The following is a 16740-nucleotide window of genomic DNA, read 5'->3' on the forward strand; positions in this document are numbered from 1 at the left end:
ACTACATCTATAACTTCAATATCAATTGGACCAAAACCAAATTCACACCTCAATCAAAAAAAACCACATATACCTCACGCAAACATATCGACCCAACCATCTTCTGGTCAAAGGTAGACGAAACCATCCAAGACTGCGACCCAAAAAACTTCATCTCCCACTGGAAAAATGTATCCACCAACATCCTTGATAATCTGGCACCCCTACAAACCAAAACCAGAATCAGCAGGAAATCAGACCAATGGTTTGATAATGAATTACTCCAACTCAAAAGACAGTGTAGAAGATTAGAAAGAAAATGGAGAAAAAAGAACCAAGAACAAACAAAAACCGACTGGAAAAAAATCAACAAACTTTACAAAAATCGACTAAAAGACAAGAGGAAAAGTTACTATACCAAGCTCATAGGCACAGAAACACAAGATTCCAAAAAAATTTTCCAAATCCTGAAAGAATTAACAGACACCAAACCACACACTACCACCACGAACACACCTCTACCATCACCTACCCTCTTAGCAGAACATTTCAAGAATAAAATCACCAACACCAGAGCCACACTCATCCTCAACCCATCCAAGCAAAATCCAATCACAATCCACCCTACAGGAAAAGAGGCAATCGCAGCAGACAGAATTTGGACTCAATTCCCAAACATACAATGGTCAGAATTCAACAAATTCTACAAAAAATACAGCCATGCCTCCTGTGACCTCAACCATTGCCCCTCATATCTCCTTACCACCTCTAGTGTAAAGTTCCGCACCATAACTCTACAATGGATCCAATTCACGCTCACAGAGGGCACATTCCCTGACAACCTCAGCGAAATCGTCATCACCCCAATCCAAAAAGATCCAAAGGCACCACAAAACCTCCCAGCTAACTATAGACCTATAGCCTCAATTCCGCTATATGTCAAAATTATAGAAGGCCTAGTAGCCAAACTCCTCACCAATTACATAGAGGACCACAACCTACTCCACCCCATGCAATCAGGATTCAGAACAAACTTCAGCACAGAGACATTACTAGGCTCCCTCATGGATACCGTTAGACAACAACTTAGTACAGGAAAAAAAAATGCTACTCATACAACTGGACCTATCGGCGGCATTCGACCTAGTAGACCACAACATCCTTCTACAGATCTTAGATGCAATAGGCATCTCAGATAAAGTATACGCCTGGTTCGAAGGATTCCTAAAACTCAGAACCTACAGCGTAAAATCAAACAAAGAAAAATCAGAATCCTGGTCAAACCCCTGCGGCGTACCACAAGGATCTCCACTATCCCCCACCCTCTTCAATCTATACACTGCCTCTCTAGGAACTCATCTGGATAATCTAGGCATAACATCCTATAGCTATGCGGATGACATCACCATCCTCATCCCATACGATCATTCCAAACCAACCATGACGGACGAACTTCACCAAACACTGGAAGCAGTCACAACCTGGATGGAAAATCACAAACTTAAACTCAACCAAGACAAAACCAAATTCATCCTCCTAGAAAACGACAAGATCCAAACCACAACCATACTAGACATAAACGCAACCAAATATCCCATCCAAACAACCATAAAACTACTAGGCATGACCATAGACAGATGCTGCACAATGCAACCGCAAATAAACAAAACAACTCAAAAATCATTCGCAATCATGAGAAACCTGAGACAAGTCCGAAAATTCTTTGAAAGTACACAATTCCTACTTATAGTACAATCCCTGATACTAGGCATATTGGACTACTGTAACATACTATTCCTCCCATGTCCAGCAAATACGATAAGACAACTCCAAACAATCCAAAATACAGCCTTAAGACTCGTCTATTCATTGAAAAAACACGACCACATCACTGAGGCCTTCATCAACTCACACTGGCTCCCAATCCAAGAAAGAATCCAATTCAAATTCTACTGCATATTATTTAAAACCCTACACGGAGACAGCCCATCATACCTGAACAATCGCCTCATCCAAGCAACCAACACCAGACACAGAAAAACGCACTCCCCATTCATACCCCCCCCATCCAAAGAAGTAAAAAGAACAAAACAACATGACGGCCTCCTAGCCACACAAGCTGCAAGACTGGACAAACAGATTTCCAACCTTCTGATGACAACCCCAGACTATAAGACGTTCAGAAAAGAAATAAAAACCACACTTTTCAAGAAATTCCTAAAACAGCAATAACAACACGACCTCTAAAAGCCCTTAAGATCTACATCTAACCTATCTAGCTATTCATTATAATTCATGTAATTATGTAATTCTGTAATTATGTAACTCTGTAATTCTATAATTCTCTAACTCTGTAATTCTGTAATTCATTGTAATCCTGTCCTTAAACTAACCTTTTGTAATCCGCCTTGAACCGCAAGGTAATGGCGGAATAGAAATCCCGAATGTAATGTAATGTAATGTAATAATATTCTAATATAGGGTTAATTTAGATTTTATCTTTTTTCTTCTCCAGTCGCGATAGCGATAGGAAAAATGTTAGCTGGAAAGGTTCGAAGAATACATACTTTTGAGAAGAATAATACACAACACATTTACAAGTATGATGTAAATAAAATGTCACCCCTAAGGCTAGAACCCCAGGTGTTAACAACAAAAATTATTTCCAATGCCTTTGGGTATCCCTGGCCAAATCTGGATACATTTGTACTTTTAAACCTAAAATAAAATATTTCTGCTTATGTTTGAAGAAATTTTTCATAAGCCAATTTTTATCCAGTGCCATAGCCACCATCAATAATAATGTCATAGGTGTTACTAATTCTCTATCAAAAAGCTCAAGCAATGCATTTACACTCAAATCAGGGGCAATTTCTTGCTGCTGATTTTGTAATTTTCCAGGCAAATAATAAACCTGAGATAAAGGAGGTAGTAGCTCCTTGGTGATCTCCAAAACCTCCAACATATATCTCTTTACCATTTCCCTAGGTGTAAACATAGCACTCCTAGAGAAATTAATCAATCTAATATTATTAGACCTTGACAAGTTCTCCAGAGATTCTAATTTTCTCCTAAGGTTAACATAGGTTCACACTCAGAACCAGTACGTGATGGGAGAGGTCAGAATCAACTTCGTGAACTCCAGGTGATTCTCTGTATGATGAGAATTTTGGAGGAGACCGGTGAGAACGTTGAGAAGAACTGCTTCGATGACGTCAGTACTGATACGATGATGAGAACAAATGACACTAGGATCTTTTGGTTCTGGAAATATGTGATGTACATTGATGCTTCGATACAGAGTATTGATGTTTCAATGAAGAGGATTGATATCTTGATTGGAAGTGATGTCTAGATGAAGATCTCTGATAGGAAGGAGACCAGCATCTTGATGTAGACTTGGAATCAGTACCATACAGCCTTGGAGTGCTATGCTTAGACTGAGCTGGTACCAAGGGAGTCTATGCAAGCAATGATGTCGAGTGCAACTTGAACATATCACCAATCTCCCTCCGGAAAAACTCATTGAGTGGTTCCCTGAAGATCTGCACCAGTATCCTTTGTTCAACTGCCGGTACAATCGGTGTGGCAAGATGTTGAGAGGTGGGTGACCTCAAAAAGGATGCATGCCCTGAAGGAGACAAAGCCTGCACTGAAGGAGAGTAATGGTGTCGATGTTTGGCCTACATTAATGGATTCTATGTGGTAGGAGCCTGTGATGCTTGCTGGTACAAGGGTGGCTTCTTGGCAGGCTTGCCCGATGCAGGAATCACATCTGACGCCGATGTCGTTGCCGCTGGTACCGAGGGCTCAGATATATCACCAGAATCCATAGTCAAGCCAAGCGGCTTCTCCTGCTGGATGCGACGAGCCTTCAACAAGCGTTTCTGCAAGGTAGAATGAGTGCAACTGTCCACTCGAGGCTCAGGGCCCAAACACTGCAAAAAACTGTGCAGGTCAGTGACTGAGATAGGGCACTGGCACAGACAGCACTTTTTGAACCCACTCAATCTCAGTGGCAAGGTTAAACTCAATGATGTGAAATAAGAGAAAGAAACAGAGGACCAAAAAAGAGGACCAAAAGGCCCAAAGAAAAAAAAGGGGGGAAACAAACCCCTCTTTTTAAAAATATTTTCACAGACCGAAGAAATAAAAAAGAAAAAAAGACTAGCCAAAAAGCTCAAAAGGAAAAAACGTTGATGGGAAATCAACGCACAATGGACAGAGTCCAGAAAAAAAAAAAAAAGCACTTCACTCCACGGAAAACGAAGAACTGAGGTACTGCAAGCCGACATCGGGCAGGAAGGCACTTGCACATGCTCAGTCGTGAAGTTTCTGAAAAATTAAAGTGCAAGTACACTTTTACCTACTTGTCCTAGGATAATTTAAGCTGCCACTGTTTTGATTCACTATCCAGTGTGCACTTGTGTTCTTTTAAATAAGCAACTAACGAATTTATTTTTAAAAAATGTGATATACACGTGCCAGCTAGAATATCTTGCTCTGCTCTTGGCTCAGTCAGTCATGGACATGATTAACCTAGTTTACTATAAGTACAAATCTTTCTTCCCTCTTGCAATATTATCCAGAATATTTAAGATACACAACATTGTGTCCAGTGCATTCAATTCTTTTAGGGCTCCTTTTACTAAGCTGTGATAGCTGTTTTAGTGCACGCTTAGCGCACGCAGAATTGCCGCACATGCTAGATGTTAACGCCAGCATTGAGCGTAGTGTGGGTTTAGTGCGCGCTAAAAACGCTATCGCAGTTTAGTAAAAGGAGCCCTTAATCTTTGGCATTCTAACACACTAGAAATAACACATATCAAGATTCAAACATTATTTTGGTAAATAGAAATTTTTACTACCAGATACCAAAGCAAATCTGGATCCCAGATATATGCAAACATCTGACATGACAAAACTATACAACTATATGACTTCAGACTTTGAAATTGCTGAAGAATGTTGTTAATGAAGCCATGGAACAAAGCTATGGAGGCCTCACTGACACTCCACAAAAAAAAACAGGAAAACCAACCCCACACAATGCAAAGCAGAACAAAAAAAAGTGGGGAAGGGACTGTGTACATTATAATTCATTGAAAATCATAAAAAATACATCACATATAAAATATGCAAGACACCAAGCCTTAAATAGAGTCCTTTCACTCATATCTTTGGACCCAACACAGTCCATGTAAAGCACTCTATTTAAGGCTTATATTTTATATTCGCAACCTTAGAATTACATGGTTCTAACTGTAATGCTGTTGGCTCGCAGTTAGAACCTTGTAATCCCATGCATAGACTAATTTCTGTACATAGAACCATGTAATTTCTTATGAAATGAAGGAATGGTTAAACTGCAATAAATCCTCGTGAGTGTTGTAACATCTACATGGCAGATAGAACCCAGAAGTCATCGGAGTTAAAAATACTGAAAATTGTCACTTAGAACCATGTAATTCTAAGGCCACGAATTATGATATACTTTTTATGATTATTTTCAATAAATTATAATTATCCAAAGATTGATGTGCACTTTTTTTTGTTCGGCCTCACAATGACACCATTATGGAATGCATTTCTTGAGGAAGGAGTTTTGTATCAGCTGCTATAAGTTTCATTAAAAACTACAGATGTTCATCTATCATTCGCATCAGAGGTTCCACACAAATACAAAACTGATGCTGTAAATTCACAAGTAAACAACTAGGTCTGAAAAAACCTGGACATTTATTAGATTTAGTAGTGTGCTAATCCAGGAGGATGGATCCAGCTACATCTAGGAGGTGCAAATAAATTTTACTGCTACCCAACTACTGGAATTCTGTTTTGTTTGCCTTTTATAAAAAAAAAAAAAAAAAAAAGACCTGAACAAACAGTTTAAAAGAAAGTACAGTGTTTCCCTGGTTGTTCGCGGTCCCAGTCATTTGCGGTATTTTCCCCACCGCAAACCACCGACAAGGAGAGGCCAGCTGAGAGGCAGGAGAGAGCAGCCGGAGCGATGGCGAGTGCAGGAAATCACTCGCTGTATGCTCAAACCGCCTCTTCCTGCACTAAGTCGAGCCTTACCAATCAGGAGCTGCTTTGACACACAGCTCCCGATTGGTAAGGCCTGACTTAGTGTAGGAAGAGGCGGTCAGAGAATAAAGCGAGTGATTTCCTGCACTTGCCAGCGCTCCGGCTGCTCTCTCCTGCCTCTCCCGCTGCCCTCTCCAGTCTCCTCCATGAAAAACCGTATTTGCGGGTTTTCAAGATTCGCGGGGGTTCCTGGAACCCCTGTGAATTTCGGGGGAATACTGTATACCATTTAAGAGAGATTTTCTTGAACACTCCAAACAAGTATATGAGATTTTAGACATGGAACCATGTGCTTTGGCACTGCAGAAAGAAAAATGGAATTTGAGAAAAAGATTCTAACACACTTCAAACAAAAGCTACATACTGATGGGGAAATATCGTCATCGTATTTCTTTAACTGATTCATGAACTCCAGATGCTTTTTTTCTTCTTCTAGCTGAGCCACAGACTGTTCACTCTTTTGCAGCTTCTGCTGAGTATTGGCCAGCTCATCCCGCAGCCACTGGTTCTCTTGGCATAGTCGGCGTACCTGAGCACGTAATTTTTGCTTCTCAGATTCCACTGCATTTAAGTGGTTGGATAATGCCATCATTACCTACAATACCCAAGAAATATCAAGGTTTAAGCAAATCCACTAAACAGAATATGCCAACAGTCTGAAAATTCATGAACTAAGCTGGACCAAAGTTGAATTTAGATGTTACTACTGTAAAATTCTACAAGCACAATCCTTATTAGAAGCTGAAGGACCATCAGCTCATGTGCAGCTTTGGAAAAAAGAAATTCTAATCCATTTTAACTGGAACAAAGAAGCGGTTGGCTTGCCCAAGTATCCCTTCTGCCTTTGTCAAGTTACTGATTACCAATTTGGGTTTTTATTGTTTTTAGATGCTGACCTAATGTACCTCTGAAAGGCTGAGGGACAGATACAATAACCTGGAAATTGCATTATCATGATCAGACTTTAAGGTATAACCTGAGATTTAGAATTCCAAGACTTGACTGAAAATTTTTATTACAGAAAAGGGGAAGTCTATGTCCAATTCTAATATGCTATCTATAATTTCTGATTATTATTTATAATTCAAATCAGAAAAGCAAGGCATGGTTATAATTAGAAGGCTCATGTACTGGCAATTGTCATTGGCACCTCTATATCTGAAAGGTGAATTATCACAAAAATGTTTTTTAATAAACATTGTGCTAATTTTTTTTCTTTTTGCTGCTTTATTTTCAGCAATTTCCATCCCTACACCCCCCCCCCCCATCCATCATCATGCTGCTATTAATTTCAAAAAGGGGAAGATTCCCAATCATTGTTGGTTCAGTTTGAGGTGGTCACAATTTTCTAGGCAGTCAATTGCTCTTCATGGTTTTATGATTGCATGGAGCTTAGCTAACAAAACTATGGAAGATCTTGTATATCATTGCCCTCACTCCCCAGCTAGCATAGCACAGTTACTTACCGTAACAGGTGTTATCCAGGGACAGCAGGCATATATTCTCACATGTGGGTGATGTCATCTACGGAGCCCCGGCGCGGACAGCTTTTCAAGCAAACTTGATTGAAGTTTCAAGTTTGCACACTGCACCACGCATGTGCATGCCTTCTCGCCCACTAGAGGGCGCATCCCACCTCGTGGTCCTCAGTTCCATAACTAGCAAGGAAGCCATCCCCGGGGAGGCGGGCGGGTTGTGAGAATATATGCCTGCTGTCCCTGGATAACACCTGTTACGGTAAGTAACTGTGCTTTATCCCAGGACAAGCAGGCATGATATTCTCACATGTGGGTGACCTCCAAGCTAACCAAAACAGGGCAGGTGGGAGGATGGCAATTTAGGAAAACAGATTTTGCAATACTGACTGGCCAAACCGGCCGTCACTCCTGGATAGAGTGTCCAGACAGTAGTGAGAGGTGAATGTATGAACCGAAGACCAAGTGGCAGCCTTACATATGTCCTCCATCGGAGTGGATCGGAGAAAAGCTATCGAAGCTGCCATTGCTCGGACCTTGTGACCCGTGACCCGACCCGGGGGAGGAAGGCCAGCCTGAGCGTAGCAAAAGGAAATGCAAGCGGCCAACCAGTTAGACAGAGTGCGCTTGGAAACTGGATGCCCTAATCGATTGGGATCGAAGGACAAAAACAATTGAGGGACCTTCCGATGAGACCTGGTGCGTTGAAGATAATATGCCAACGCCCTCTTACAGTCAAGCGTGTGAAGCGCCGTCTCGCCAGGATGGGAGTGGGGCTTCGGGAAGAACACAGGAAGGACAATGGACTGATTGAGGTGGAAGTCCGAAACAACTTTAGGTAAAAACTTAGGATGGGTGCGGAGAACCACCTTGTCGTGATGAAAGACCGTGAAAGGAGGGTCCGCAACCAAGGCTTGCAACTCCCCAATCCGCCTGGCGGAGGTGAGGGCAATTAGAAACACCGCCTTCCAAGTCAGAAATTTCAAGAGGGACTTGTTGAGTGGCTCAAAAGGGGGTTTCATCAGTTGAGCCAGAACTACATTCAAATTCCACACGACAGACGGAGGCTTAAGAGGGGGGCAAACCCTGAGTAGCCCTTTCATGAAGCGTGTCACCAAGGGATGGAGTGACAGAGGGCGTCCCTCCAGAGGTTGGTGGAAAGCAGAAATCGCACTGAGATGAACCCGCACCGAAGTGGTTTTCAAGCCGGAGCGCGACAAATGAATTAAATATTCTAAAACCGAGGATACCGGAACTGATACCGGATCCAGGTGAAAAGACGAGCACCAGGTGGAAAACCTGGTCCATTTCTGCGCATAGCAAAGCCTCGTCGAGATCTTGCGGGAGGCTTCCAACACCTCCTTCACCGATTGAGACAGGTCCGGAGGAGTCAGGGAACAAGAAACCAGGCTGTCAGGTGCAATGACTGCAGATTGGGATGTAACATGGATCCTTGACTCTGAGACAGCAGAGAAGGAGAGACAGGCAGGGGAAGAGGCTCTCTGGCACTGAGCTGGAGCAGCAGGGAGAACCAGTGCTGACGCGGCCACCGAGGTGCTATGAGAATCATCGTGGCCGTGGACGATTTTAGGTGTACCAACGTTCGCATGATCAGAGGGAACGGAGGGAATGCATACAGGAACCTCCCTTCCCAGTCGAGTAGGAAGGCATCCGCTTCCAGACGGTCCTGCGAGTACATCCGAGAACAATATAGTGGTAGTTTGTGTGTCTCCGGAGAGGCAAACAGATCCACCTGTGGCGTTCCCCAGCGAGCGAAAACCTCGCGTAGAACTGCTGAGTGTAGAGTCCACTCGTGCGGTTGCAGAAGTCGACTCAGTTTGTCCGCCAGGCAATTCCGTTCTCCTTGGATGTAGACCGCCCGGAGGAAGATGTTCCGGGAGGCCGCCCACTCCCAGAGGCGAAGAGCTTCGGAGCAGAGGGGCCATGACCCCGTTCCTCCCTGCTTGTTCACATAATACATTGCCACCTGATTGTCCGTGCGGACGAGGACCACCTGGTCCTGCAATATGTGAACGAAGGCTCGAAGTGCTAGGAAGATGGCTCGCAGCTCTAGCACGTTGATATGACACTGACGGTCTTCTGTCGACCACAGGCCCTGCGTGCGAAGACCGTCAAGATGGGCTCCCCACGCGTACTCCGAGGAGTCCGTGGTCAGGACCTTGCGAAAAGGCGGAGTGCGGAACAATAGCCCCATGGACAGATTTGAAGAGTCTGTCCACCAACGCAGCGATTTCCGCAAGGGCGGAGTTACCGAAATGAGGCGAGACACCGGGTCGCACTCCTGACGCCACTGGGACGCGAGGGTCCACTGAGGGATCCTCAGATGTAGCCTCGCAAACGGCGTGACATGTACCGTCGAGGCCATATGGCCCAGCAGCATCATCATGCGCTTGGCCGACACCCTCGATAGTTGAGAGACCTGGCGGCTCATCCGTACCAAGGTTTCCAAACGCTGGGTCGGCAGGTAGGAGCGTAGGCGCACCGTGTCCAGCACCGCACCTATGAATTGAAGAGACTGCGACGGCCTCAACTGAGACTTTGGAAAGTTTATCTCGAACCCGAGAGTTTGCAGGAAGGCAATAGACTGTCGGGTCGCTGAGATAACCCCCTCCCTGGTCGGGGCTTTGATGAGCCAATCGTCCAGGTAAGGGAACACATGGAGTCCACGTGACCTGAGGGCTGCTGCAACCACCACCATGCACTTCGTGAATACTCGTGGGGACGTGGCCAGGCCGAAGGGCAGTACCCTGTACTGGAGGTGGAGGTCCCCCACCTGGAATCGTAAGAATCTTCGACAGGCGGGGTGCACCGGAACATGGGTGTATGCTTCCTTCAGGTCGAGGGAGCACATCCAGTCCCCTTCCCCCAAGAGGGGGTACAAAACCGGGAGAGATAGCATTCGAAACTTCTCCCGGGCCAGGAATTTGTTGAGCTTCCTGAGGTCCAGTATGGGGCGCAGGTCCCCGGTCTTTTTTGGGACCAAAAAGTAGCGGGAGTAAAACCCCGTACCCCACTGTTCCTTGGGGACCGGCTCGACCGCCCGAAGCTTCAAGAGGGCTTTGGCTTCGGTTATAAGGGTCGGTAGCTGCGAACGGTTGCAGGGGACTAAACTTGGGGGACTGTCCGGCGGCGAGGACACAAAGTTGAGCGAGTAGCCCTCGGAGACGATCCGGAGCACCCAAGCGTCTGAGGTAATCCCGGTCCATGCCTCCCGGAAGGACCGAAGACGGCCCCCGATAGGAAGGGGTTCCTGTGAAAGTGCGGAGGGGAACCCGCCCCGTCCGCTCAGCCCGTCAAAAGGAAGGCGCGGGCTTAGAAGGGCCCTGCGCCTGGGCTTGGGTTTGTCCCCCTCTGCCTCGCTGAGACGGACGTCTCGGAGGCGGTCTCGAGAAAGCCGGGGTCGACTTCTGAGGGTATCGGCGCGGCGGAGGCCGAAAGGGTTTCTGCGGCGGGGGCCTAGGTTTGGGGCGGACCAGGGATGCTAGAGAGCGCTCCTGTTCCGACAAGCGTTTGGTCGCTGCATCCAATGACTCGTCGAATAACTCGGACCCCACACAAGGCAAGTCTGCCAGGCGTTCCTGCAGGTTTGGGTCCATGTCGAGGGTGCGAAGCCAGGCCAAGCGGCGCATGGCCACCGCGAGGGCCGACACCCTCGAAACCAGCTCAAAGGCGTCGTACACTGCGTGGAATAGGTACAACCGCAATTGAGACAGGTTGGACATAAACTTATCGAATCCTGCTCTTTGGGAGTCCGGTAACGAGTTTCGATATTGAGGAAGGTCCTTCACCATACCACGCAAATAGGAGGAAAAGGTGAAGGCGTAATTTAGAACCCTGGTGGCCATCAGGGAATTTGAATAGAGGCGACGGCCAAACTTGTCCAGGGTCCGCCCCTCCCTGCCTGGTGGAACCGCCGCAGAAACCCGTGAGGGCTGTGATTTTTTAAGAGCAGACTCCACCAGAAGAGACTGGTGTGAGAGCTGCGCCTTATCGAACCCTTTAGGGGGAATCGTCCTATACTTCGATTCCATTTTTGAAGGCACAGACGTGACTGTAAGAGGGTTTGACAAGTTATTCAGCCAGGTTTGCAGAAGGACACTGTTGAGAGGGAGTCTAGGCACCTCCCTAGGAAGAGTGGGGAGGTCCTGTTCTTCCAAAAATTCTTTGGAATACCGAGAGCCTACCATCAGGTCAATCCCCAGGGCTTGGGCCATGTCCTGAACGAAGGATGAAAATGAGGACGGCCTAGCCTGGGGAGACGGGGTTCTCGACCGCCCCACCGAGGAGAGGGGGGAGGCCTCATGGGAATAATGAGGATCCCTAACCGATCCCGAATCCCAGGATCCCCTCTCGAGGGCCCTCGAGGGGGAAGGGGAAGTTATCCTCCTCGCAGAGCCCTTGGGTGAGGACCCAGGGGTTCGTGGGACACTCTCCCGTTTCCTCGGCGAGGCGGCCCGGGAAGACTTCCCATGAGGTGAGCGGAGGAGCCTCGGGTTGTCGAGGCGCAACTCCGACACCTGCAGCGCCTCGCCCCCGAACGACGAGGAGCGGTCGCGCCGAGGCGAGCCTCGGGGTCGCTTAGACTTCCTCGATCGACGCCCCGTCCGAGGTCGCGTCGAGGGCGAGGCGTGTCTGGAAGACCCGGAGGAAGAGGAGGAAAGACGGTGCACTCTGCGCAACTTTTCCTTGGGCCTTACACTCCGCTCAGGGGGTTCCCCCGAGGTCGAGGTCCGGGGCGGGGCCGAGACCGAGGTGAACGGGGCCACCGTACCCGAGACCGAGGTCGCCGAGGTCGGGGCTCCCGAGGGAGCCGAGGCCGGGGCCTCCGAGACCGAAGGCGCCCCGGCCGAGGTCGAGGCCGCCGGAACCGCAGCACGCTGCAACACTTCCAGGGCTCCCGACAGCTCCGATGAGATCAGAGCTCGGAGGAGATCCTGGAAGGCCGGAATCCCCACGAAGGTGGGGAGTTCCGAGTCCGGGGCACACTCCCTGGAGGGCGACCTCGGTCTCGAGTATTCCCTCGGGGTGTGCGGAGTCGAGGTCCGATGCGGGGCCGGGGTCGACCCACCCGCCTTGGCCTGACTCGAGGATGGCTTCTTTGCTGAAGGGGATGGAACAGAGGACTTACCCGAAGCTTGCTTCACTGACGACGCCTTCGAGGAAGAGGGCCGAGGCGAGGCCGAGGCCCCCGAGGACACCAAGGCCGAGGTCAAGGCCGGGGCCGAAGCCGACGTCGAGGCCTTAGGTGCGTCGACGGCGAACAATTCGGCCATTCTTGCCTTACGGCGACGGAGGGCCCTGTTTTGGAAGGTAGCACAGCGATCACACGAGTCTGTCGGATGTTCGGGCCCAAGACAGACAATGCACCACCGGTGAGGGTCGGTGATGGAAAGCAACCTTTCACACCGGCTGCACTTTTTGAATCCCGTAACAGGACGGGACATCCACGAAGAAAAAGAAGAAGGCCGGGAACGTACCGACGTCCCGCGGCCACGGATTCCGGGAGCCCCCGGAGTCCGAGGAAAAACGAAAGACTTTTTTTTTTTTTTTGAAAGGAACCGAAAAGAAAAACAGCACCGCGAACTAATTCGAAGGGAAAACAAACTAAACGCGGCAGCTAGAAGGCAAAAACACTGGAGCTCAGATCCACAGGGCTTTCTTGCTCCGCGGAAAAATTTGAACTGAGGACCACGAGGTGGGATGCGCCCTCTAGTGGGCGAGAAGGCATGCACATGCGTGGTGCAGTGTGCAAACTTGAAACTTCAATCAAGTTTGCTTGAAAAGCTGTCCGCGCCGGGGCTCCGTAGATGACGTCACCCACATGTGAGAATATCATGCCTGCTTGTCCTGGGATAACTCCTGTTACCCATCTTAATATTTTTACCTTTTTCAATATCAAGCACATCACCACCACCACATTTTCTGTGCCTTTCATGTAAACATTCACCAAAGGCTAAGCTTCACTTAGCATGAGAGCTGAAATGCACTAACTCCTTTATTGACTGAAGTCAGCAAATTTTAAATAAAACTATTCTGTGACCACGATTACATATAAAAGCTCCAGGGAGTGGTCAGTCAATCAAATTGCTGCCTTGGCTAAAAGCCCTTTTCTATCTTAATTTTAGTATCATTGCACAAAGAAAAATATAATCCAGCTGTTTTATAAGAAGGTAGGGAGAAAATATACCCCCTCCCCCCCCAATCTGGTTTTATAGTAGAGTTGCACGGAGAGAGAAATTTCACCCATCACCACTATCCCCAATGGAATCTAACCCATCCTCACCTGTACCTAATTCCATCTCCACCTGTACCAGCAGGAGTTGACAATATTTACTTGCTCACAGCCCTCAGTTCACTCCAAACCCCACCTGGGTTTGTTTGGGTTTTTTTCCAGCCAACGAATGTTCCAAACCTCAGACTGGTGTTCCAGCTGCCTCTCTTTGCATTGCTAACATCATTCTAGAGTTGCTACATTTTGACTACACTCCCATGGGAATCCCACAGCAAATTCTTCCACTCCTGTGTATCTTCTTCCATACCTGAAGGAATCTGGCACAGCATTCCCTTAATCCCCTTCCCCGTGCAGCTCTTTAGTTTAAAGCCAAAATCCCTGACAATATAGGCCTGATGAAAGTATACCCAGACTATTTGATTTGCATGAAGTAATTCTTACACTATAGATACTCATATATACTATTATGTATGCTAACTTCTTTATCTCAGCTAAAACTCCAGTGCACAGCCAATAACATACTATATATTTGCTTGGCTAGGGGAGGGGGGAAGGTTTGGGGGTTGGTAGGTTTTGTTCAAACTGGAAAATTTTTCTTGTGAGTGATTTGTTGCCTGTTTATCTTGTCTCTGTGACATCTCTTTGTAAAGAAAAATCTGAACTATGAATAATGCTCTTGATTCATTAACGATTGATGATATGTAATCCTACTGTAATTCCCTATTTTTAGTGGGTTAAATGTATGTCCTGAAAGTATTGTTATATGTTTCTCTTTGAATCATTATGAATGTTTTATGCTGTAAACCGCTTATAGGCAGTTAAGAAATTTTAGAAATAAATCTTTGCTACTTATGAGTTATTGGTGCCTTTTTGAATTGCTCAATAAAATTATGATTTAAACATACTTGTCTGTAAGTTGAGAAAGTTTGACTTCAAAATACCATCAATAAACCTGGGCCATCTATAGGTCATTCAAATTAGTACCATAACTCTTATTACACTTCCCCCTCCGTATTTGCGGTGGTTAGGGGCAGAGCCAGCCCACGAATATTAAAAAAACGAATAATATTCGGGCCAGTTCTGCCCCTAACCGCCATTTCCCCTGGCTATTTTAAGCCCTGTGAGCCCCCCTTAAGCCTTACCTGGTGGTCTAGCGGGTTTTTGGGCAGGAGCGATCTTCCTTCACTCACAGGAATTGGCTGCCTTGAGCTCCCATTGTAATCTCGAGATTACATCGGGAGCTCAATGCAGCAATTTCCTGTGAGCGATCTGCACGGGGCAGGAGTGTGGGAAGATCGCTTCTGCCCGAAAATCCGCTAGACCACCAGGTAAGGTTTAGGGGGGGGGGGGGCTCACAGGGCTTAAAATAGCCAGAAAAATGAAAATGATTTTTGGCAGAAAATCTCAAATAATCAAAACCGTAGATACGGAAATTGTAAATACGGAGGAGAAAGTGTATTGTTAGTTTTATGGAAAACTGCACTGTGCTGATTACTTGAGAGGAAACAACCAGTGCTATATATGCCCCTAGTGTGGGAAGAACTCAATTCAGGGAACAACTCTATGACCATTGGAGCAGCACAGAGCATTCAGAGAGCCGGCCAGCACTAAAAACTTCTTGCACAGTTTTGTAAAGGGGGAGAGAGGTAAGAAGTTTGGAAGGAGGCAAGTGAGACTAGCAAGTAATAAAAATAAAATAGTAGCAATTTGTTTAAAATCTGTAAAATATTTTGGCTAATTGAAAGTCTGTTCTGATCAAGTACACTGAGAGGAGGGCATGCCTTCTGGGATATCTACATATCACCAGGTAACCTGGAGAGAGTTACAACTAAAAGCCATTTGATTGAACCTACTGCTTGAGCCATCGGCCAAAGAAGAAGTTTAGCAGAGACATGTTTAAAAAGTTGGTAAGTGAAATTGACTTTAAATCAAAAAAGGCAAAAGGAGTCCACCCTCCCCGCCCTAAAATAAAATTTATTAATTAAACCCAAATCATAATATTCTTCTTGGATAGGAAGGGTGAGTGATTTGTGAAAATATAATTTTGAATTAGTGAACTTACTAAAGTTTAGACTGAAAAACCTTATCAGTGAAGGATAAAAATATAATTCTCACATACTGAAATCTGATGACTTAGCCGTTTCCTTATGGCTAACTGTTGAAATTTGTAAAGATGTGGGCTATGGGACACATAACTGAGTTTAGGAAAGGCAGGGGAGATGCTGGAGAGCAGAAAGAGAGAGATGGGGAGTAATGTGAGACTTACAGATGACTACAATATTTCTGGCCATTTTAAGTTCTAAAACTGTCCTTAACTTATCAACAAAACTGATTTATAGACAAGTATATACAGTACATATTGAGGACTATAGATGCCTCTCAAACAGAAACAAAAGTCATCCAGTTTTCAGTCACCTACTACTGTAATTTCAAAAAATAGATGAAACATTTTTATGGCAATTCAATTTTAAAGGTCCCTAAAAAAAAAATACAACTCAGTTTGGTGCTCTCTGTCATATATAAGATGATATTCACTGGTAATCCAGTATTTCTCATAACAGAGTAGTAGGCCAAACAGGCCTATTGGCCAAGGACGCCTAACACAGTCACACCACATACCTATCAACCAGGCCCACATCAAGTAAACCATATGGCCAAATTATCCAGAGTAAAGAAGAAACAAAAGGGCAGGGCTCTGGATTCATCTGCTGTTGACTAAAGGAAAGAAAATTGTACAGTATGAAACAATCTAGAAATGAGTGGGATGTAGCAAAGAAGTCCTCAGTAGGACAGGACAGTAAACAGGACAACAGCAAAAAGGAGATACTAATCCAAATTCCCCAAGAAACTGAAGGAAGGACCATAGTAATAGTGCCATTCCTCTTCAAGATCAAGAGCTGCACCAACCAAAGCAACAAAGGAAACCATGAAGGCAAGTCTGCGAAT

General features: G+C 46.0%; 1 protein-coding gene across 7 annotated transcripts in view; it reads right to left on the reverse strand.

Moving 5' to 3' along the window:
- KLC1 (kinesin light chain 1) overlaps positions 1–16740 on the reverse strand; it is a 185773-nt gene that overhangs the window by 124376 nt on the left and 44657 nt on the right. For all 7 annotated transcript variants that reach the window (XM_033950972.1, XM_033950973.1, XM_033950976.1 and 4 more), the window contains one exon: positions 6431–6661. In XM_033950972.1, the coding sequence (XP_033806863.1) occupies positions 6431–6661 (231 nt within the window). The remainder of the gene's footprint in view (positions 1–6430; positions 6662–16740) is intronic.

Source organism: Geotrypetes seraphini, chromosome 7, assembly GCF_902459505.1.
Source record: "Geotrypetes seraphini chromosome 7, aGeoSer1.1, whole genome shotgun sequence".
Taxonomy (NCBI): domain Eukaryota; kingdom Metazoa; phylum Chordata; class Amphibia; order Gymnophiona; family Dermophiidae; genus Geotrypetes; species Geotrypetes seraphini.